The 24,657-nt window shown below is 35.8% G+C and overlaps 1 protein-coding gene across 4 annotated transcripts in view; it reads left to right on the forward strand.

Moving 5' to 3' along the window:
* Positions 1 to 24,657, forward strand: part of ADGRA1 (adhesion G protein-coupled receptor A1) — a 258,986-nt gene that overhangs the window by 227,173 nt on the left and 7,156 nt on the right. For all 4 annotated transcript variants that reach the window (XM_086901196.1, XM_086901197.1, XM_086901198.1 and 1 more), the window contains one exon: positions 23,953 to 24,048. In XM_086901196.1, coding sequence (XP_086757322.1) covers positions 23,953 to 24,048 — 96 coding nt within the window. The remainder of the gene's footprint in view (positions 1 to 23,952; positions 24,049 to 24,657) is intronic.

Consider the following 24,657-nt stretch of genomic DNA (forward strand, 5'->3'; position numbering starts at 1 on the left):
AGGACAGGATGAATTGCCTTATGGAGGTGTCTCTCTTTTCTGAAAAGTTTGAATGGTCAATTTAGCCTAAAGACCTCAGTTTTATAGTGGAGGTCAGGAAATGCAAATTGTAATTTTTATGTCTTTTCTGTGAAAAATCCACAGTGTATTCTTTTAAATAGACATAGATTATTTTATTTTAAATACAATATTTTTAGCAAGTAGTATTTATAGATAACTGTGTGATGTCACAACTTGTTAAAAGTCTGTAAGATGAATTCAGTTTTTCCATCTGATTCTGCAGTCAGATTTTTACTAACATGATTTTAGTTAGAGAACTAGCTAATTTTCTTCTTTTAAAACATTTTATTTCTAGAGATGAAATTGATTAAAGTTAACATAAAATGTGCATTGGGATGAGAAGGAGTGCCATATTGATTGCTAGCTTTGTTAGGTGTAAGCAAGAGGACAGCCTTTCACTGACAGTGCCTGACTTTGCTAATCCATGATTTACTATACCATTCTTCAGAGATGAGAATTTCACTCCTTCAGTTACCAGCTCATGGCAAAATGAATAATTGCCAATTTTCAAATGCTGCAGTGTGACTATTAAGGTAGAAAATTGTTACAAGTTACATGGACCCAACATAGTGTATGTTCTTCAAATTCAAATCTTGTTTGAGTTGGAAAACAGTAGACAGGTTACAGGAAAGATTACTCTAATTAGAATCTTCATTGTACCAGTCATGTTGAGGCTCCCAGACAGTGAAAATAAATAGTAGCTATCTTAAATTTAGCAATAGAAATGATAAACCACCTTCTAGCTGTAAGAGAACATGGGTATAATTGTTTAATAGCTAAGTAAAATTATTCTAAGCTATTTTTCTCACACAGGGCACCATGTATCTTAGAGACACAGGCACTGAAATGTCTAATACAATTTCACAGTTGTTAGCACTAGATTCAAAACAGTAAGGATCAGTTTCACTTGATGTAGAAAACAGTCATAGTTTATGTAAAATTAGTTAGTATGTTAATATGTAAAATTAAGAGTCACTTTAAGCAAGAAAATGCTAAATGCTAAACTCATAATTAGTAGTTGTTTGTTCTTTTAGAATGATAATGATCATTTGGAGGGGCATTCTACCTTTCCTGGTTTTAATAAAATTAAAGTGTGAATTATTCTTTGTCATAATATTCCCATAAAATCCATTTAGGATGCTCACATTTCAATGCAGTCATTTATAAGAAATGTTTTAACTAGACATGTTCTTGTGTCTGTAAGCCAATGCCAGCCTTTATACATATTGTTCCTCAGGTACTTAAGGAAAACATCTGAGTTTGGGTGAGGGGGTGTTAATTTATCTCCATTTGACATCAGTAGATAGGTAAATTGTATAAAGTTTATTCAAATGGGGATGGAGGTAGGCTTTTTTATATGTCAGGACTGTCAATGATAGGAAGCAAATGATACAGTCTACGAGACACTTTCAAAGAAGACATAGTTTTTCAGTGATCCTTCTCTGTAGGCTTGGTTTTGTTGAATACAAATATTTGAATGTGTTTGGCAAGACCTCTATGCTCAGCTGTTGTCCTTCAGTCTTCTTTGGTAATGGTTGTATTTGATAGATGGTGTTCCCAGTTCACATGTGAGTGGTTTTGTGTTCCTTATACATGCTGCATGAGACATAGGGGTATCTTCTGTGAGTCAGCAAGTGGGGTCTAGTGCCAAAAACCAGCACATAAATCTATCATGTGGAATTTACCAAGAAATCATAAAGACTGTCTCACCACATTTGCTTCACAAAGCTTGGTCCATTCTAAAAAGTAGCTGAAATAGTGAAAATAAATGCCAGAATATCTAAAAGGAGACCTTACCTGTTAGTAGAAAAGGATGTAGGCTTGTAAGAGTTGCTTTGGTTTCTCTGCCTGCTGTTTGAATATTTATTTGCAAGAGCAAGACGAACGAGGTGCCCTTGATCTTTTTCTCCTACTTTTCTTTGAGCTGTAGCAATATGTGCCCTATTATGTAAATCTGTGGTTCTTTATAAGTTTTCTCTCTTCTAGATAGAGTGATCAAATTTGAAACATTTTTGCAATCTAATTTTACTCCACGGCAATATGGTTTTAAATATTGCCTTTTTTGTATGTTAATCATGTATTATGAGATACATTATGTACACTGTACATTATACAGTATATATATTTTATTAGATATATTATTCATGAATATATATTATCTGTTAATTACAGAGTTAAACCCCTGAGGGCCGATCACTTTGATGACTGGAACCAACTGTAACAATTTTGGCATTTTTCTCTAAATGTGCCTGGATGCTAATGAGGTGGATCAAATTAATGCATCATTGAGTTTTGTGTATTGAAATTCTGAACCTTAGCACTTCAACAGATAATGAAATTACTTCCTGTAAAATATACTCCCTGGTATTCTTAATAGAAATAAATAATTCTATCTGTTCATCCTCTGTGGACATTTGTTAAACCTGGCAGAGTTTAGCTTCTGACTCATCTGAAGGCAGATTTTGCCAGCAAAGGCAAAGGGGCATGCAAGATTCAGCTATTACTGCATTGTACAAGACTTCTTATCAGCCCAAGCTGAGGCACAGGTAATGTTATTTTTTGTGCCTGCTACGTGCATGCATTTTTCATGCGATGCTCTGCACACATACAGATTAGGCAGAAGCACAGACAAGCAGAAAATACTTCTAAAAGCTATTTCTTTCTAGAGTGACAGAAAAAAAAAATCAGATTACTTTCATTTTTAATAAGATAACTAGTGAGCACAATTGCATTCTAAACATTTAAAATAAAAAATAAATAAGCCGCCAGCTGGGCCAGAGATTGGTGATAAGGAGACAGATAATTAAGTTTTATCTCAAGGTTAGGTACAAATATATCTCCTAATGTTCTCCCCACCTCTTTTATTCAATGAATGTCTTGCAAGATAACTAATATGGCAGTCTTCAGATTACAGAGTCCAATATCCCATATCTGTCATGAAAAAATATCGATGTGCATAAATAAGGTTGCAGACGCACCAGCAAAACGGATAACAGTTGATGTTCCTGTCTCTGTTGAACTTCATCTTATTTTTAATGTAACATATTTTGATAAGCTTTTTTAAATGTTCTTTCTAAAGTTGTGGGGCTGTTGGGAAATGTACCTCATGCAGTGCTTTAGAAAAATTGTACACCTAGCTGTAGTAGCAGTTTCAGAATGGATTGTGCTCTTTGCTTTGTATTCAAAGTAGTAGCCTTAGTACTATGGCTGAAAAATCACAAATGAGGCAAATTGAAACAGTTTTCAGCAGAACATGTGGAGTACCTACAGTCAATACCACTGGCTTCAATTCCCTTCTCTTATTGTTTTCAACCTTAAAGAATTTTAAGAGTTAAGACTAATTTTTAGAATGAGAAAGCTGATTACCTGTTTCATATATTTTGAAATGTCTTAACTGTCCTTTAAACCTGCAGAGAGAGCAGACCTAGAAGTGCAGTGGTTGAGAGTGGGAGTCCTTTGGTCAAACCATACTAATCTGCTAATGGAAGTTTACATGCAGATGTGTGTATGGGTGTCAGCTATTCTATATATATCTTGTATATCATGTACATGTGTATCATGTATGTTTCTGTACATCATACATGCACTTCCAGAGTACAGAGCAATGTCTTGAAAGCAGCAATGAGAGGGGTCTTCCTAGTGAGCTGTGTTTGTGGTGCAGCGTTGACTAACAGCCTTGCAAGATGTGGTAGTAGCAAGATGCTGCTCTTGCACCGTCCCCCTCTCCTTGGGAATGTGGCAGCAGCTCTTCACCTTCATTCCCAAGCTCACTATTTCCCTCAGCTACCTAAACATTAATCAGTAGCACCCAGTAGCTACTAAAACAGTAGCTAAGTATCTTTGAGACACTGAATTATGCTAAATCCTTTCACTGCAAAAAGGGAGAAACCACACTAAACTTTCAAATACAAGGAAATCCTCTCCTTGTGTTATTGCTGACTAGTTCTGTAATGAGGCTCTAGCCTTACAGTGAGGAGATTTTACAGACTTGCATGATACCACAGGGGTCACAGCTCCACTTAGTGCTTTGTTCAGTGTTAACCCTGCTTGTCCCAGGATGAACATTTAGCTGCTTGATCTGAATTCTGACGAGCTGGAAACCAACACATGGGCACAAATGGATCTATTGCTGTGTTTGCCTAACTGCTGGTCCTGAGAGAGCCTGGCAGGAAATGTTGTGACTTCCATCACAAATTGAAAAAAATATGGAATTTTTTACTGATAATAATAAAGCAGGCTGTGTCTTGAATATGAGTTGAGCACAGCAATGATCATTATGTCATTATAAATTATCACATGATATTTTTGCCCCATAATGGAGGCAGTGAAAACGTTTCGGTTATAAAGACCGAAGACTTCTTATATTTAGTTTTTAAAGAATGATTATGTACAGAGAAAAACCCTAGAATAAAAAAAATTTATGCTTTCTAATATTCTTGAGGGTGAAACAGTCTTCAGAAAATGATCTTTGTTAATGTCCCCTACAATTTATAACAAGTTTGCTACAATTTATTGCAGCATAACAGCAGTGTAATGGGGGCTCAACATTTGACTATGATAAGAAATACTTTATTAAACATCAAGATTGGCAAATATGCTATTTTTTTGGCCATGCCCTTTTTTGAATCTTCAGACTGAATCCTATGAAGCGACTTAATTTACATTCTGACAGACAGAGACATTACTTGTCCCCTTGAAACCAGCAACTCTGAAATGCAGTTAAGTTCTAGTGCATTTTTCATTAGTGCTGGCTCTCATGAATTCATGTCTTCTAGTATGAAGCAGTGATTGAGAGAGAGGGAGAGAGAAAGAGGTCAGATGAAAAGTATCATTTGCAATCCATTGTTTTCTTCTTCGTGATATGCTCTTAAATATTAACTCATAGAGTTTTGATCCATGAAAGCTCATCTTCCCACAGAGAACATATCAAACCTCCTCTATAAAATATAAATTTAGAACTGATTATCCCAAGGGATCATCTGTCTTTTTCCTAAAAATTCTCTGTGGTTTGAGTATGTTGAATTAAATGGGAAGTGCCACAGGGCAGAATTCCCAGGAGCCTTGAGGAGATCTCTGTAGTTCACTCTTTACTATTAGCATAGACCCAATTGTGTCATTGCAGAGTAAGTGAAAATGATGTCTCCCTGCAAGGAAGGTTTTCACCAGCTGGATGAACCATGGCATGGTGAGCCAGCAGTCTCTCTGAAAATCTGCTCTAGGAAGTTGGTTATAATTGAAGTTCTTGACTGTATCCTTTGCTTAGAGGACAGAATATTTTGACGTGGGCAGGGTCAGACATCAGGAAGTTTATCTCACATTTCTGATATTATAATCAACATTTCTTATTTTAGATATGGGAAGTTAAGACTAGAAATGTGTATTATTAGATAATTTTACAATTGTGCTGTAATTTTTTGCAATCCTCATGTATTCTCAAGGCTGCTTATTGCCTCCATACTGTAAATTCCTATACAGAACAAAGTGTGTAACAGCTGCTTTTATCAAATGGCTTGGGTTGGGAGGGACCTTGAAGACAATCTAGTCATATTTCTTAGATATTATCTGCACTATTCCCATGTTTCTTGTTTCAGTATTTGTCATATTTCCTGGGAAGGAGAAAGGCCATGTTGCTGAAATAGTTTTCTAACTTTTTTTGCATTTGATAAAAATTGAATGTAACAAAATCCATGTTTCTCTTTCAGCTATTTTGTTCATTTTATTCACTAAAGTAAGGCTTATCTTCCCAACATCAAAATAAATTATTATATTCTTGTATTGGGTATTAAAATAATCTAAGGATAACAGCCTTTTCAAAGTTTTAGTTTGATTTAATTATGGAGCTAGTATTTTGGACAATGCTGTGTTGCTTCTGAAGACAATTTTAATAACTGTCATTCAAAGATGACACAAGCAATACAACAGTACCAACAGAAATGCTGATCATTGTAGACAGATTGTGTTCTGTCTCATCAGCCCACCAGTTTAGCCAAGTTCTCAGAGAAAACCAAACCAAACAAACAAACAAACCCCAAACCAACCAAACAACCAAACAAAATCAACAAAAATCCCACTCAAACAAAAATAATTAAAATGCTGGAAGGAACCTTAGCCAGAACAAACAGAATAGTTCTGCCCCTTGAGGAATAAAAGCTAGGGATAATGAAAAAAAGAAGCTTAAAAACAAAACAGGAAGTTTAAGTCTGTATGTCACAAATTAAAGGGAGAAACAGGATTGCAGGACCTAAAGGTGCTTGGAATTTGGTTTGATACTTCAAGGACATAGTGGTATTACATGCTATTTAACATGATCACTCTTAAATCCTGATATATGTTCAGATGGAGCCAAGGATGTAACTGAAAGGTCTGCAGTGGAAAAGGGTGTAAAATTACAATAAGGGAAACATTTACATTAATTCTTTTTACTGAATTTCAACTTGAAATTGAAATTGAAGCTAATTTTATTGTCATCAGATGGGGATAAAATTATCTTTGGTCAAAGCCAATGTTTAATTCGGGTTTGGATTAATTGTTCTACACAAGAAAATTTCCAGTAAAATGAAAATATTAAAATATTATGGAGGTCCACAGTAGCAATATATTGTCGTTGGTATCCTGAGAAAGTCATTGCACTTTGCATAGGCCATGTAAATAATCATTGCTGACAGCATTGGATTGCCAGGGTATGGTGCCATAGCATGGAGGTATTTTCCTGCCTTTTCCTATATCAAACAGGAGAAGTGATTAGAACTTTTCTTCTGCACCTTCGGTGTGAGTGATTGAACTGTGGAGCCACTAACAGCAAGATGGTAACAGAGCCTCCTGCTTTGCTTGTAGTTCCTCTTCATCTGGCTTATGAACCAAAATTCCAAAAGTTCCTTCTCATGGAATAGTCAGCAATACTATTCTTCAAAACTGACCTGAATGCACTACGAAATACTTTAGGTGAATGATCCCCAGAGGATAGGATCCTCCTTGATGTGAACTTACGTCAAGGGCCTGTCAAAATCAAGGTAGAGAAAGGATTTTGTTGAGTCATAACTTCATAAGCTAAGGTATTGGCAAGGTACACACAATGTGGATGCTTTTCAGAGTAGAAATACAATAATACCAAATCTTTTAGAGATACTGAGGTTAAAGTTGAAGTTTTATCCTCTTTTTTTAAAGAACAGTGTCTGAGCTACTTAGTATACATGAAAAAGAAATGGGTTATGATTATTGCAAAAGAAGCATATGTCAGCTCACTACTTGTAAACAAGATATTAAACAGCATAGCAAGTCACTTAGATCCATTCTACTGAAACTCTCTCCAATGCTACAGCTATTGACAAACATAGCCAAAAAAAAAGAAAATTACCTGAGTAATATTTAATGAGGAAATGATGGGTTTAGGATAGAAATTTTAACTACATGAGTTATGGCATTTGCAAGCTTTCAAAATTGTGAGCTTCCTGAAGGCTTAAAATGAATTCTGTGATATTCTCAGCTTTGAGCTGCAACATACTGATCTGCAGAACTGTGTATTAGATGGAATGTTCTGCTGATTTTATCCTGAGTTCACATCTAGGTATTTCCTGGAAATTCAGAATTCTTGTCACACTATCCCTTGCCTCAGTAGCTTCTAGCATTTGAGCTACTCATACACATAATTGTTGAGGGTAAGTTAGAGGGTGGGTGAGCCTGATGAAATGTTCCATGCTTTGATATGCTGCTTCAGGCAAAATGTAAAATGCTGATTGGAAATTTTACAAGTTCAAGGATTTTTAGAAGATAATATATTCAAACTCCAATGGGGGCTTTGTAGAAAACTTTATCAGATTTGAAAGAACTAAATATTTTCTCAGATGATTCCCTGGTGTCATATAGATATAAACTTGATTATGCAAAAATGTTGTAAAGATAAATGCGTAAGATCTTTTCAAGTGTGCTTATTGCAATTGTATAGACAAAGAACTAAGCATTTCCATCTGCATGAAGTGATATTCACCACAATTACAGAAAAGAATATGTGAGTTTTAATGGTAGATGACTGTACTCATTAATTGGTGAGAAAAAGTAGTCACATTGGATACAAACTCTTCCTTATGAGAATTATTCTGTGAGAAAGATAAAAGTGAGTTTGTCACAGGACACCTGTCTTAAGCAGGCATCTGTATACATCCAGCTTTACTGTAATGAAAACCCTGATGTTGCAAGAAAACATAAGTCATGAAGATTTATGAAGCATGTTGTGCAGACTGATAAAGTGCAATGTCACAGAAATGAGAACACTGCAGGCAGCCAACGAGTGCAATATGGGATTGTGCAATAGTCTGATAATAACTGCAGTACAGTATAATCACTGTGCATTTAAATTATAGTGTGGCACAGAGCAAAGTAGGTGTTGCATTTACCAATACATTGCCACTATTCCATAAAGTAATTTTGGCTAAAAAGATATTAGATTCCAAGAGTAAATGCTAAACAAAAAAAAAAGTACATGGCTTATCTTAAAACAAACTAGCAATAAAAAGCAAATATATATATATATATATAGTGCACATATGTATATATATTAGCAGTGATACTTTTAAATGCATAATTTTAATGTTTCAGAATATTTTTCTTTATTAATGAATGACAAAATTCAAGGAAATTAAATTATATTCCTTGGACAAAAAAAATTTGATGAAATCCACAGATACGCGTAATACATTAAATACATTGGAGCATATTTATGTATAACTGTTGCAAATTCAGTTTCAGACCTGGCTTGTTCTATGCATACTTCCAGTCAAATATGTGTGATAATCTCTGGTTTATGCCTGTTTGAAAGGAGGGTTTAAAAGTCTTGGCAGGAAAAGCTGCATTAGATTAATTCACTTGGTTTTGGGTTGAGCCACCATGGAAAATTATCCATAAACTTCCACTGATCTCCCTGACATTGTCCACCCTACCCTAGCTGAAACCCATCACTGGAAATGTGGTTGATTCTTTTCCAAGTTACTGTTCATTAAAAATTCCAAATGAGAAGGCATTAAAGAGAAAATTATACAAGAAATAATAAGCTTAAATTGCAGCAAGGGGTAAATAGGTTAATATTAGGAAAGTATTTCAACCTATGAAAATAGTTGGCAATTTAAACAGCTTACCTGGAAGGCTGTGGGAACCCTGTCCCAGGCAATTTGTTAACATAGATAGGTAAGACCAAGCCAGTCATGACAGGTGTTTAATGTGACCCTGACTCAGAGCTTCTGAGTGGACTAGATGATCTCCTGATGTTCATTCCTGCCCTACAATTCTGTTACTAGTAAACCAAGGATTTTTCCTAACAGTGTTTCCATTTTTCAACCCTTATTTGCTGCTGAATTTCCACAGCCTCGTTGGTCTCATAAGAAACTTGTGTTTCATTATGCAAGCGAATTCTGACAGAAGAGACTTTGAAACTAATGTGTTCCAAATATGCCTTCAGTGTTTGGAAATGTTATGAGTCTTGTAGAAAGTGGCTGCTGATCCTGCAGGTATTTTAATTCAGGTACCACCTAACTATATAAAACATAACTGAAAATTAGGGCACCTTCTGCTCTGAAACACATACCCTCATATTGGATTTTCAGTGGGAGTTGCACATATTTAGTCACAAGAAGATTTTTGCTCATAGGTTGAAAATACTGCTTATTGCTGCTTAAAAATAAATTTTGGTAAATCTTATGTAATTTTAAAGACTCAGATTAAAATAATTTAAATATATAATATCTAATATACTTTAGTAAAATAGAATTTCCAGACTAAACTGTATGCCTGTATTGGCTGAGTACTCATTCAGACAAAGGGGTAATGCCATTATTATTGGATTACACTTAGTACCCAGAGAATCACTTGGGATTTTAAGTTTATCAGAAAATGAACACTGGTGAGGTTTTCTGTGAAAGAAAACTTGAGCACACAAGAGACCTGACTTATTTATCTATTGATAATGAGAGATACCTAATATTGTTTTAGCTATTAATTATGAGGTAAGGGAACTATGATTACAGAAGACCATTTGTGTTTACTTTTCAATATTTTAAGCAAAGTCAAGAAAAAGTCATGAGTGGTTACTCACATGATTTTGCTGCTTCATCATACTGGATGAACTTGTAGACATGTCCAGAAAAAGGAAAGTGCCTCTACATGGAGAGTTCATTTCCAAGAAATATGTGTGCCTACCACTTTGGAATTCTGTATCTGGAATTACTGATGTCTCTAAAACTCTTTCTCATAATTCCAAAAGATAAGGAGCAGGAATTGTGGGCAAATCACAGCCTCTGTTATTTGTGGAGTAGCTGCCCCATGCTGGCTATCATTTATAGCATTTTGGACTGTTTAATGTCAATTATTAGACTCATGTTATTGTTTTATATAAGAATGGTGTTGAACTTGTCTACTTGTGTATCTCAGTCTTCTCAGTTAGAGGTGTTGAAGAAGCACCTCAGTTATCCATATTCCCTCTTCATTCTTCTAAGAGAGTGCTTTCCAGCTACAGAGAACATTTCCTTCTGAGGTTCTGGCATTGCTGAATCTGATAACAGTTATTGTACCTAGCAAAGCTAGGCAGCCTTTTGCCCTGGAAAGCTGAACAATGAGGTGCTCTTAGAGTTTTCTGAAGATGGCTGTTTATTCCTTTTCTAACCTCTTTTTCCATGTTCATAACTTTCTGAAAATGACATATCATTTCTCGCTTTTAATTAATAATTTTCAATTTATTTTTATAAAAATAACTCTATTTCTGCTTTTCCTTTTCTTTCAAAGTTTCATGTTCACTTGTGGTTGAGTGCTCAAAAAAGCCCTATGATTATTTTAAAACTTACCTTTTGACCTTTTTATAAATGACGGAAAAAGTTTCTTTTTGCTTCTGGTTAAAATCTGGGATAGGGATCACCAGAAATAGATTTCTGTGTATGTCAGCTTTTAAACAATAGGAAAAAGCAAATGTTCATGCCATCATCATACATAAAAGACTTTCCATAGCTCAGTTTAGTAATACAAAGACTGACAACAGCAAAACCCCTCAACATTAAAGTTAAAAATCAGGGTTGACATTCATGAACTCATGCAATTGTACCTTTGTTTCTTACTTTTCAATAGGGTGAATTAAGGATAAAATGTCAACCTGAATTTTTGTCAATAAATCTAAATCTCCATGGTTTTGAGGAGTCAAGTCATTAATTGAACAGTACTTTCTATGGGTTAATAGCAGGCTAATCTGTAACATTTTTTCTAATATAAAAAAGAATACTCTTTGCAGATTGAATTACATTCTATGGACTGTGAAAGAGAAAGTGTTCCAGAAAGAAGCCAAAAATCTTAAACCTATCTAAAAAATAAGTTATTTTCAGCATATTTTAATGCTTCCCTGCTGCTTGTTACATTTAATAAAACCTTCTTGCTAAGTTTTAAGTTCTTGGCTACCTGCATATCTGTCAAGATGAAAAATCTGAAGTTGTAGAAATGGGTAATATTACATAAATTCTAATGTAATATTTTCTCCACAAAAAACAAAAAAAGTCATCTTTTTCTTTTTTGCAAACTTTAGGGATGAAACTTCACTCAAGTTCTTTACAGGGTAGATTGGTTTCTGAAAAAGAGTAATGCAGTTGTGTAGTACAAAATCAAGCAAGTCTGCATCTCATTTGGAGTTTGATCAAAGCAAGTGGGGATAAGGCACTTTGATAAGTAATGGGTGCACAACCTATTAAACACATTAATGGTGTTTATACATAGCATAAATTTCTCCTTGGTCTCAACTGTTCTTGGCTGGCTATAGCCACAGGTGTAGGCATTGATGGGATGTGAAGTGGGGTGCCTTTCTGAGTAGGATTGTGTCCTGTCTTGGTTACATTTTGATAATATATTGTACTGTTCTAAAGAGCTCAGACTTTAGAGACATTTATTTGAAAATTTATATTGGAAGTATATTTGAGATTTTAAAGTATTTGAAATACATTTATATTGAAAATTATTCAGAATAAATTTGAAAATGTAGGAATTTTCAAGCTATGCTCACTCACCTGTGAATTAGTCCACTCTGGGTAGTTCATAAGTTTCAATTTGCATATTGATGTATACTAGAAGAGCAGTGGTTGAAAGAAGCCTTCTCTCAGCATTGACATCTGGTGTGGATGGACCTTTACAAGACTGAAAAAATAACAATAAATAAGTTAATCATAATGTCATAAAAGTAATAAGATTGGCAGAATCTTATTTTTTAACTTTAACTTTCCATTCAAATCAGATCCAGCCTGAAAGTGAGCTCAGGTTCTGAACTAGTCCAGTTTTGAAAATCTGCAGGGACTTCTTCCTCTTGTTCTGGCTCTGTATCCTGTCAGCTTTCATATGGAATGGACCACAAACATGAAATGTAAGGCCAGAAATAAATCACAAAAAATCACCCAATCCCACCAAAATTTAGGAATATCTTATAAATTGAAATACATGGAAACAAAGCTGCCATTACTAAGGATTCCTGAGGGGAAAAAAGATAGGAGGTAATGAAAGGTGCTTAAAAATGTTGGAATGACACCAAAAAAAAAGTAAAGGAGAGAAGTTATTCCCAATTAATCAAATTAATAGATTTTCGATTCCTACTATTTTCTTTTTGTTCATTAGGGTGTAAGTAATGGTTGCATGTAGTACTAGTTTCATGTTCCAAATGTTGCCAGCTGTAAAACTGGGTTATCATTCATGGATGATGACAACTTTTTTGCTGTGTCTTCTTATTCTGAGAAGGAAAATAAACTCAAGATTTAGAAGTGATTACATAAGAGAGATGCAGGAAAAAATCTGGTTGAAAAAAACTGAAATGTTTTATCTTTGGATTTTGAATTTTTTACCTGACCTATATTTTGAAGCTTCACATTTTAGATTTCTGGTGCATAAATTTTCAGACTCCATTCTTTGTGGGCTGCAATTTAATTGTTGAGGAAAGCATTCTATTCTGTCCTGCTGCTCTATGTAAGAACAGATATTTTTCTCTCAGCAAGTAATTGTGAACAAAGACAATATGAGGGTAGAAATAAAAACAACCCAAAACCAAGAAGGCACATGTTTAACTTATACAGGCACCTTGTACATAATACTTTATTTGCAATTTTTCATTGTGCAGTCTTAGTAAATAAAGCAAAAATGTAGTGCCTTCAGGATCTATGTGTCAAAGCACTGAGGTTATATTTTAGGATTTTAACATCTGTGCCTTGCTCTGGCTTTACCTGACTGTTTCCAGATGGTTTTCTGTGTGATTGAAAGCAGCTTCAGTGTGAATGAATGTCATGTCTGATATCTAAGGCTACTAATTTTTTCTTAACTTTAAAAGATGCTCCCTCCTTAACTCATGACCTGTGGTAAACCCTAAAAATACTAGAACTATTAAAAAAAAATCAAAATATTTTAAAATAGGAACCAAATTAAAACACAGAGTCCCTTCCTTTACCACAGAGGTCTTTAGAGGAATTCAAAACCTGTATGTATTCTTTTCATGTCTGAAATAATTCCTTTTGGGGAAATGTTTGATCTCTAAAAATGTGGGTTCAATAGCTGAAAGCATGGTAGCTGAAAAGATTCAACAGAAAGGGTTTTGTGGTTTCCATGGATCTTCTGCGTAAAGGCTTTTCAATTTTAAATGGCCCTCTGGGTTTGCCATGGAATACTTCTTGTAGACCAGGAAGATTCAATAATCAAAATGGTATTATTTTTTAGTATGTGGTTTCTTCATGTCTTAAACAAGACTGTTTGTCCTCTCACTTTGCCTGAGGATACATCTTGCTATAGCTGTGTGATTAGATTTTAGATACATGCAGTTGAAAATAAACCAAATTACCTAAATAAATGGAAGGTAGCAGTAAATTGTGATTAGCACATAATTGTAAAACCAGAGATGCAGAAGCTTGAAACACTAAATGTTTAAATTTGGGGATGTAGCACCTAATCATTAACAATACTTTGACAATGAGGCATTTATTACCTTATTAGTAAAATGCTCAGAAACAGTGAGACTGCTTTAATACTTTGTAGTATTAATATTCAAAAGCCAATAGAGATACTTCCATGTATTTTCTATTCACAGTCTAAATACGTCTTGAGTGTGGTGTATGGGTGTCATTTAACAATATGCAGAGGATATGCTGAACAAATCTAGAGGGATGAAATTTACCACTGTTCTGTACACTTCATAAGAAAACACTTTATGAGGACATATCATCCTATCAAACATGACTCAAATATTAAAAATATGTATGCTGCACAGTGGCTGTAATGTGTATAATTTTGAAGTCTTTCTGAGAGGGCTCGAACAGTAACAACCCAGTCACTGCTGTGTGACAGAAACCAGCTGATGCATTCAGCAGTTTTGCATACAGTTATGTCTGAAGCTGTAATTTTCATTTTCGTTGAAAAAAGACAGTTTGGGGTTTTTTTGCAGAAAAGGCAGATTTCATGGGGCAACATTAAATTTCCTAAACTGATTACTTTAATGGCTTATATCAATCAAACAGGCTGTAAAAGATGTTTGAAATGTTTCAGAGCCAGCTGAAGAGATAAATATGCTTTTTAGCTTTCTCACTGCTATATTCTCTCTGTAAGTAGTAACACTAACAGTCATAATTCAGGAATCAATAAACAAAAGTAAGAATTGTGGTATTAATGTAGAAAAGCAGGATATTTTTCAAGACTGAATTTAAGATTCCTATCTGCTAATCTTTGAACCATTAAAGTTCACATTTTCACATTTCGCCTGTAATTGTCTGTAATGGAAAAAATGGGAATTTATTCTTATTTATATTTTGATCTCGTTAAAGAAACAGTTTGTTTAAGGATGTGTCTGTCATTGAGACTTTTCTTGTCTAATAACTCAGCTGCAGTTGGTCTGAGATCGATAGAGATCATTAAACTTCTCTAGGTTCCACATGACTGGCTGGGCAGGTGAGTAACGAAGATAAATACCTCGACATAAGGGAAGGCTGAAGTTAGAGCGATGGCAGAACTGTGGGAAAGATCTCAAAGCAACCTTGTAATGTTTTAGACACCAAAGACAAACATAAAATTTGTAGGAAATCAGATTTTAGTTTTCCCCATGCCCACACAAAAGTTCAGCTGAGAAAGCTGATTCGTTATCTCCTGCCCTCTAGAACAGGGGCTTAATTTTGCATCAGAAGATACAAGGCTTGCCAAACGTGCAAATTAACAATGCAGTTTCTTTGGAGATGCACATCTTTGAAGTGTTTCTCTTATTTTTCACTTTCTTCTAAACAATTTTAGCTCCCTCTGGCACTTTGGGCAAAGATCATGACCTTCGTATAAGATCATGGACTTATATAAGAGAAAAAGGAAAAGAATACATGAATTTAGAAGAATAGAATTAGCATGATCTCTCTAGAGCAATTCCTCACATTTTCCTGTATTCTCTTTTCATTGTCTGTTTGCACACATTTGTCTTAAATGCTCAGCTGAGCAAATCTAAGAACAAGACAGCTGGGTCTACCATTAAAGTCCCCATCTTCATGACGTTAATTGCTTGGTCATTAATATTTTCTGAATGGTTCTCTGCATGTACAGTGGAAGAGTTTAACAGAAAATAAAACTGAGAGTATTATTCCTATTCCTATGTTACCTGCGAATCTCATGCAGTCAAAATAATTTAGCTGTAATTTGGCAGTACAGCTCATAATAAAATTAATGCTTCAAAATATCTTCTTTTAATGCTACAAATACACTTCATACATTCAAATACAATTCAAAAATTTATCAAGTAGTGGATAAATAACCTCTGAATCAGCTCTCGAAAGTTCTTGTTCTGTGAAAGTTAAAAATACTGTATTTTCAGGTGATCTTAGAATTACAGAACTTCAAAGGAAGGTTGAATGTTTTGCTTAAACTTTTTTTAAAATTACTGCAGAAGAAATAACATTCTTCTCAAGAAAAAAATGTTGCCTAAAAAGCAAGTGAGTGTCAAAAACTCAACAATGCATGAAACACAGGGGAATTCAGGAAGTTAAGTTGGTGACTGCCATAGTAAAACATGGGATTGACATAAATTCCTTTTTAAAAGTATGATTTAAAAATTTAGTCATAGGAGAACATTGACCAGAACCCCTTGTCAGTGACTTTCACAGTCAAACCAAATTAAAATATATGTCCTTCTGATAATCATTTTATTTGGTTCCTTTGGCAGCCTTAATGAAATACTAGCTCAAGTAAAACCAAAGAAATCCATATTTTCTGTTTAAAATGCAAGGTACTGACAGTCATAGGACATTGATACTAATATAAAGTGATCTGAGTATTAAATACGTGACAATATAGGAGTACAGCACTTATTATCTTTACATGCTATACTTTTCATTTCACTTTCATATTATATAAAATGCCATTGTCACATATAGGCTCCTATCACAATTTCTTGTCTTGATGAGGGTTGATAGTTAATGGTTCTTTTCTCCCCCTTGAAAGGGAGAAGGACATCCTGGTGGTAATTGACTTTCTAGAGGTGTACTGCAATGCTCACTGAAGCAGTTGTGTTTGATTCAGTAGACTGGAACTGCAAAATGATTTCAGCTAACAGCTCTGCGCCAGAGCAGTCAAATGCCTGGAAAAATGAGGTAGCAATAAATACCTCCAAACAAGAGTATCAGCCATTTTACTGCTAGAAATTAACTGGAAGCAGGATTGAAAGGGCTGTTGTGTTCTCTAGGGATAAAATGATTGTGTAAATAAAAAATACTCAAAGCATGAGTATTATTTCTCCTCCCATGATTTCTCCCCAAGCATTACCATAAACAGTGTTCTCTCTATAAGCATCATATCTTTGAACTTTTTCCAACACTGAATCTTTAAGAAATACTAATAAATATATTTTCTTTCTCATCAAAATAATGCTTAATATTTTACTTACTTTTTCCTTCAGAAGTGCATTCAGGATGGATTCCTACTTACCCTGACTTGAGTTATTTATTCATTAATAACAGGAAGAGAAGTCAATAGAGCTAAACTGCAGCATGGAATACACTGTAAGAATCATCTCTGTCTGATTTCCAGCAGCCCCCAAGGTGTTCTCCAATAAAACAGGGAAAAAAGTCAAGGTGTCTCTTGCTTCTTAGATACAATAGCTCTTCAATTAGTCTAGCTCACCAAGAGACAATACAGTTATCTCTATGTAAATGAATCTCCTTTCTTTTCTACATTTTCTCTGAACATTTTTTGAGTCCCTGAATTCATTTTTTTATCTTTTTGTTACACACGTTTTTATTTTTCTGTCCTCTCTGCAGGCTTAGACTGTCTCACGTGGTCCTGGTAAGGCAAACTGCAACTGTACTATCAGCCTGTAAATTCCTTTTCATCTGCAAAGTTCAGGATAAGATGTAATGGCCACACTCCCCATCAAGGGTGTTAACCGAGGAAGGTGAATATAAATCACTCCAGCACAGCCTCTTGGCTGCCTCCACCAGCAGGAGCTGAAGTCTCACCCTGCTTGAAGCATCACCTGCCCTGGGTGGAGAGGCAGAGACAGAAAGAATGCCCAGGGCAGTGGGAGGGGCATGGAGAGGGTTTGATAGGTGAGGCTTCAGATCTTCTGACCCTGACTAACATTGTCCCTCTTTATTGCCAGATTCCCATGACTCTTTAAGGACAGGTGAAGAAGGGTATTTAAACTCCTTTCTAATGGCCAATTTTAATCAAAAAACAGAGGCTAGTTTTGTCAAAGAGAGGCCTGGACATCTTAAGCTGAGAAAGCAAATCTGCAGACACCTTTCTTAATCAATTTTTTACTTCATCTTTCTGTGGTATAGAGTCTGCCTCTAAATGGAAAAAATTATACATATTCTCACGAGGACATTATGACAATTAGTTAATTAATGTTTGCAAAGCTCTTAAATTGTAATAATATCTAGAAAGAAGGGCTATATATAAAATACATTAATAACTACCTGTCTAGTGACCTTTGTTTCTTCTGTACTGAGTGAAATGTCTTATGGGGAAAAAAAGTGGACTGTGTACAGGCAGTTAAAGAGAGTAACAATATTGACACATAAAAGGTGATAAACAGGGTTTTCACACAACCCTTACTTCTGCTGTTACTTACCATTTAAAGCTTGACTTGCAAAAGTAGAGTTTGTTTTAGTATTATTAGTAGATTATTTTTCTTTTTTAATATGTATCCTCCATATTTAGATCTCCTTTGCAGACAGGAAAAATGCACTGAAGGAAACATAGGTTATTTCTCTTCAAAAAGGTCATTGAGAAAAAAAACTGGTATTTGTAAATATGTTTGTAAGTCAAGACTATCTGAGAATAGGATTTTAAATTGTTGGGCTTTTTCTTAAAGGAAAAGTGTATTCCCAGAATCCCATAATTTCTAAAAGCCTTACTTTTATTTTAACAAAATTCCCAGGAAAAAGGACCACGAAATTACGTGATGCATGAAAAAATCAGGAAGAATAATTTGAAATCAGGCTCATAAATTCAGCTTTCTACAGAGCAGCTACTTATCTGTCTGCCTGCCTCCTGGGTACTTGAACTGTGGCATCTGGTTAGCTCTGAAGTTAATGACCATTTTCTATATGAATTATTTTCACAAAGATGTTAAAACCAAATCCCAGCTCAAGGAAATGGGAAAGTCATCTTGCTGTGACTCTTCTTTTATTTTGATGTTTATTTTGAAAGTAGCTGGTCTTCCTATATGGACTGTGCCCTAAATGTAAGTAGAGCTAGCCTGATAATTTTTTTTTTTTTTTTGTACTTTGGGTAGAAAATGAATTAATGCTTCAGTGGTGTCTTTATATATATCTAACATGTGCCTTTCTAGATTTGTGCATGCAGAGAGGAATAAGGTTAAATATATGTACATTTTAATCAAGTAATATCTGCAATAAATACTATTTCAAGCCTTTTAAATCACTTCCTGATACACTGCCATTTTGTCAGCCTCTGCAGAAAAAATCCCATGTAGTCAGTCTTGCATTCCACCCATAGAGACAAGTCCCTTTCTGGAAAAATTCAGAGTCAAGGTTCTTAGTCTGGAAAAAATTTGGACTAGAGAATAGCCAGACACTCAAGCAAGAAATTTATCACCGGGTAGAACTCTCCTTTTACTTGCTGACTTACTGAGTAACATTTATGAAAATAAACTTAGCAGAATACACTGCATGTTAAGTTATCAGAACGGATGCTGCCCTGCAGGCTATTGCAGTCATTCTTGCTGACATTATCCTGTTTCTATCAGATTGGCTGTGTAGCTCCCAGTGTTTTGTGCTAGAGTTCGCCTTACAAGAGGAGTTCTTGCCAAAAGGAAGCTGGAGAACAGTAAGGCAGGACGTCAACAGAGGGGCATCACCTCCAGCAGTGTCTGCTGCTCTGTTGGGGGGGTTGTGTTTGTGTCAGTGCATGTAATGAAAAAGATTGTACTTGCTGGTCTCAGGCAGCCCCTGCAGCAGAAAATTTGAGGTTCTCTGTAATGTTCAAGGCATGTGATTCCTGCCCTTCAGGTTAGTGCCCATCAGCTGATTGTGTCTGCCCAGCTGTTTTCAAGCTGTAGGTGTTGCTGCACTGCAGCTGAGAGGTGCAGGCACATCCTGCTGAGGCCTACCAGGCTGGTTTTAATCTAATTAGCTTGGATAACAATGTTAGTGAAGATGTGATGGAATGAGCTTCTGTAAATAAATGTATGCTGATGTAAAAGCCTGCTAGGAATCATCAGGACATCCCTGGGTGGCCAGCAACAACAATGTACAAATCTGAAAACCTCTTCCCAAGGGCTATTGAGGCAATGGCTTGGCAGTTGCTTCAAAGCCCCAAATCATCCCACTGATAGTTTATAGTTTTCCCCATAAAACAATTTGAAAATGTTATATAAGTTAACTGCTTGTCAGGAGAACATTTTAGCTGGAAAAAAAATTTTAGTTTTCTCCCTGGGGTTTCCTAGTCTTTAAAGATTTGCATGCATGGCTATCATGACTACAGCCAATCTCTGTGTTGTCTGCCTTCATCATAACAGTCACATCACTGTTCTTACTGCTGCATACAGGGTTCCAGTACTGGTAGTCTGAGTATCACCTGTGTGTGTTCTTGAATGGTAGAAGATGAAATTAGCTCAGGGTTACTGCACGTTCTTTTTTGAAGAGGAGACGGCCCACTGGTGTAAGGAGAAAAATTAGAAAATTAACGCAGAAGTAGGAAAGTTAATTGGAAGACAAAGCTGGTTACTGAACCAAAGGACATAGACTTTTAAAGCTTTAAAACTCCAAGATAGTTGTAAGAGGAAATAGTAAATTAAAAGTAGGCAAACAGTATAGGAAAAAGATTTATCTTTTTAAATAAGAAAGTATTCTTGGGGTGGAGGCAAAGATGGTTGAAAAGCATGTGTTTTCTCAGTCTACAAGGTTCACGCTTCTGGTACAGCTTTATTAGTCCTTTAATCTGTGGATAAGCATTACTGGATAGGAACATCACCCCTTACTTTTCCACTTGTATGGCTGAAAGACCAGAAGTTGGCTGCAGCAGCATAAGAAGCAGAAGCCAGCATCTCTCTGGTTACAACCCTTACACTTTAACTGGGCCAGGATATCTGCTCTGTGGACAAGCCCAGGTGCTGCTATTCCAAACATCAGTGAATATTTTATTAGGGATGCACAGGGAATAGCACTCACAGGCTCCTCCACAAGTCAGGGATTGGCAAGGCTCAGTGAGTACTGGGAAGACACCACCCTGATCAGGGAATCATTCACATAACATTATGTCCATCTTGCCCCTGCTTGAACTGAGAGAGGGGCAGTTGGGTTTCTTGGGCTTGGAGACAAAATCCTGGTTTGCCCAGTCCCTTCATGTACAGTAACAGAGAACAGAGAGGTGCCTTGTGTGCAAACATGGGATGGGAGTTAAGGAGTCTCATTTCCTGCATGGCCTTGAATACCTTATCTCTCCTTGTTTTTTCATCTGTACACCAGGAAACAATATTGTTTATTGACCACACAGGGTGTTGTAAGGCTAAATTCATTCAATTCATTCATGTTTAAAACCCTTTGCTAAAAGGTTTCCTAGAAGTATGAAAAATAGCTATTCATTATCTATATTTTTGTCACTTTTTATTTATGCCCTATCAGTTCTTCTGCAGCTTTTTCTTCAGAATTATTTGCCTTATCTGCATGAAGAAGAAACTGATAGCAAGTAATGATTGCATAAAAAGTAATGTTTGAAAAGTCTGGTCTAAATTTATTCATTTCAAGTGTACTTCCTCACAACTAACATGTATATGAAACTTCTTGATCAATGTATTTTCTTTGGTGACTTAACAATATGGTCTTTCCTTCTTTATATACTGTTTAAGGTATCCACAAGCTAACACAAATGGACAGGAGCATGCACTTCTGCTCTTACAATTAATTTGACTTCTGTATCTTTGATTGTATTTCCTATTTGGTCTATTTCAATCCTATTCCTCTCTTGCTGACTTTTCTTCTATTCGACAGCTTTTATTTCTCTTCACCCTTCAAGAATCCTGAACCCACCAATGAAGAATCATTTGTATACACTGTCATTTCTATTTGCTATTTTCCTTTTTTTTCCTCCCCCAGTGAGACAGGGCAGGCAGTGTGATGTGTGGGTATCAGGACAGTGCACCTCAGGTACACTGGAACATTTGACTTCACCTTATGTCATTTCTAGGATGTATTTTCTTGCCCTTAGCCCTGAGCCACAACAGGAATTTGGGTGGATTTTGCCACATTTCTGCAGCACTGTGTAGCTGAAGTGCTTCCAGAGCATCTGTTGCTACTGTTGTGTTCAGCAGCCTGCTGGAAGTGTGGGCTGTGAAGTAGCTTATCTAACTCCCAAATACTGGCTTGTCTGAAACTTTGGATAAGAATTGATTTATATGTATGTATCCAATCTGTAAAAAGTGGTGTCACTGCAAAAAATGAAATTATAGGTTGCATTTTAGGTAAATTCTATGGTGTAATCACTTCAGATGAGTTCAAAGTGCAGTTTCCTGTACTTGCTTCAGTATTCCCATTTTTTCTGCTCCTCACTGTTTCTTAGATGAATTAGGATTAGCTTTTCTATGCCTCATTGCTGTACCCTAGTAATTTCCTGAATTTCGAAAATACCATTGGAAATGTCTTTGTTAAATATAATAATAAGCTATTAAGATAGATTATTCAACATGCTCAAGTCAAAAGATATTTACAATCATCAAACTGCAGTGAATGAATGGATTTTGTAGGAAGACAGCTTGTTCATTGGAATTTGTTGAGCTCTTCAGAATAAGCCAAGTTGAAGAAAAAATATATACTCAATGACTTTGAATTTATAAAATCTGAAGGGCTTCCTGATGAGTGCAAAATATGATTTTCTCTGGTCTGTTTGCAGTTTAGACCATTAGGACAAAGATTGACTGTAAATGCTAAGAGGAAATTTTCTGAGTCCTGACCCATGATTCTGCTTTGGAAGGAGATGGGAAAATAGATTTAGAAATTCTGACACTAATTCTGGGCTGAAATTAAATGCTGATCTATTCAATCTTACTATTGCTCTGTTTCTCTAAAAATCCTACCCTGAAATGACTGTGAAGTTTCCTAATATTTATAATATGTAATAGAAAACTAGTGGCTAGATTGTGATCAGAATGTGTCCCACACGTTTCCAGGTTCCTCTTAGACCTGAGGGGCGTAGCAGCAGGGACTGGCAAGTGTCTGTGTCCCTGCTTCCACACACCAAAGTGGCTTGAAAAGAAACTCATTTTGTCTGCTGACAGAGGAGCATTGCTTAAGCCAGGAAATGAGTCAGGATTTCAGAGAACCAGCTGAGCTCCTGGGTGCAGTGGAACATTTTCCTTTTGCCACTGAGCACCGTCGCCTCCAGCTGCAGGAATGGGGGCTGGTGCTCTCCAGCCCAGAGTCCGCAGCGGTGGAAGTGCTGTGCTCCAGGCGTCATTTTGTGTTTTGCTTATAGAAATGGAAAATGTGATGATGGCTCATTTTGCTGAATTTGGACATGGGCATGAAGGATGCCAATTCCATGAGATCCCCTGGGATTTCTAGGTAGCCTAATGATGCTGCACTGTAAAGGTGCTGCTTTCAATGGCCTTTAACCAGTGAAAGGCTGAGGAACTCTGTGCTTTCTGTCTTACAATACAAGTCTTTACAGAAAGACCAACACTTTTCAGATCCTGCTGAAGCCTTGGAAGCGCTCACATTTTAATGCAATTGCAAGGCTGGGTATTAAAAGAGTGAAGAAAAGGCATATTCAAAACCCTCCCGATTTCTTCAGATTTTTCCCTGTGGAGAAATAAACCAAAACATTTTACCAAGTGGAATGCCCCTTTTCTCATTGGTTAACTGAGCTTCCTTTCTTTTGTCATGTGGGAGACATGAAAAAGTTTGCCCCTTTTCTCTTTGGTTAACTGAGCTTCCTTTCTTTTGTCATGTGGGAGACATGAAAAAGTTTCTGTGATTTCACTGAATTTCCCTGGTAGCATTTGTATGTTAAAGTCAATAAAGGTGCTTTGCCCGAATATTTTTAATTAATGGTGCTTTCATATTTAATAACTATTAAATATAAATATCAAGGTGAGTGGAATAACTTCATTTAGTATTTAGGTTCTGGCATTAGACAATTCTTTGTTTTTCATATTGCTTCAATATTGTCTACATTTACTGAAATTGTAAACCAAGTGTTTGTTAAAAATGGGTCGATATAAATATTAAATATTAAGCTTTCTGCTCTTTACTTCATAAGTACAGTTCTTATTGTGACAATACTTCATTCTTTGCTTTTATGGTTTTAGGGACTTGTTTAATATTTTAGCAATATTTTATTCCCAAAATACTTCAAGAATGTACAATTATTTAAAAAGTCAGGCAAGTTAAAATATCAGTTATTATCTCTCAACAGATTTTACCTGATTAGTGGTGGAGTTCCATTCATTATATGTGGGATTACAGCAGCAACCAATATCAATAATTATGGGATTGAAGGCAATGCACCATAGTAAGTATAAGCTACTATCATAAAACTTATAAGGAAGACAGATTCTGTTTCTTATCCAAATAAATGTAGCTGACTTTATAAAGGGTACAAGCATGCAATTTGGGATGACATCTGTTACAAAATTTTATTAAATATTAGCTGTGAAAGAGCAATGTCTTAATCTGGAGCTTGCTGCTTCACCTCCACCAATTTGACTCCATTACTGGCGGTACAATCACCTTTCATTTACAGATTTGCTCTCCATTTACATCTGAATAACTGAAAGATATTAAAAATACCTGATGAATATCATATCTAGTGCAGCTATTAATTATTTAAATATTTTCATTTAATTTTCAACCCTGATTTGATATCCTTCTGGCAACTTAGAGCAATTTAAAAGTAATGATGTAAGAAAAGGACAAGTAAAAATCTCTTCCCCACTCCCTCCACTCCCATCCCTCCATAAAAACCCAAATATTTTGGATTTTCACCACCTGGAAATGTTGCAGTTATAATGTCTGTCAGTCCTGTCATAATCCTTTTGTGTCCTTGTGAGTAGATAGGTGTTTCAGTAGACCTCCACAAGCTCACCAGGCATCAGAGTGTCATTAATTCCTAATTCTTGGC

Source organism: Cyanistes caeruleus, chromosome 8 (assembly GCF_971803275.1).
Source record: "Cyanistes caeruleus chromosome 8, bCyaCae1.hap1.1, whole genome shotgun sequence".
Classification (NCBI taxonomy): domain Eukaryota; kingdom Metazoa; phylum Chordata; class Aves; order Passeriformes; family Paridae; genus Cyanistes; species Cyanistes caeruleus.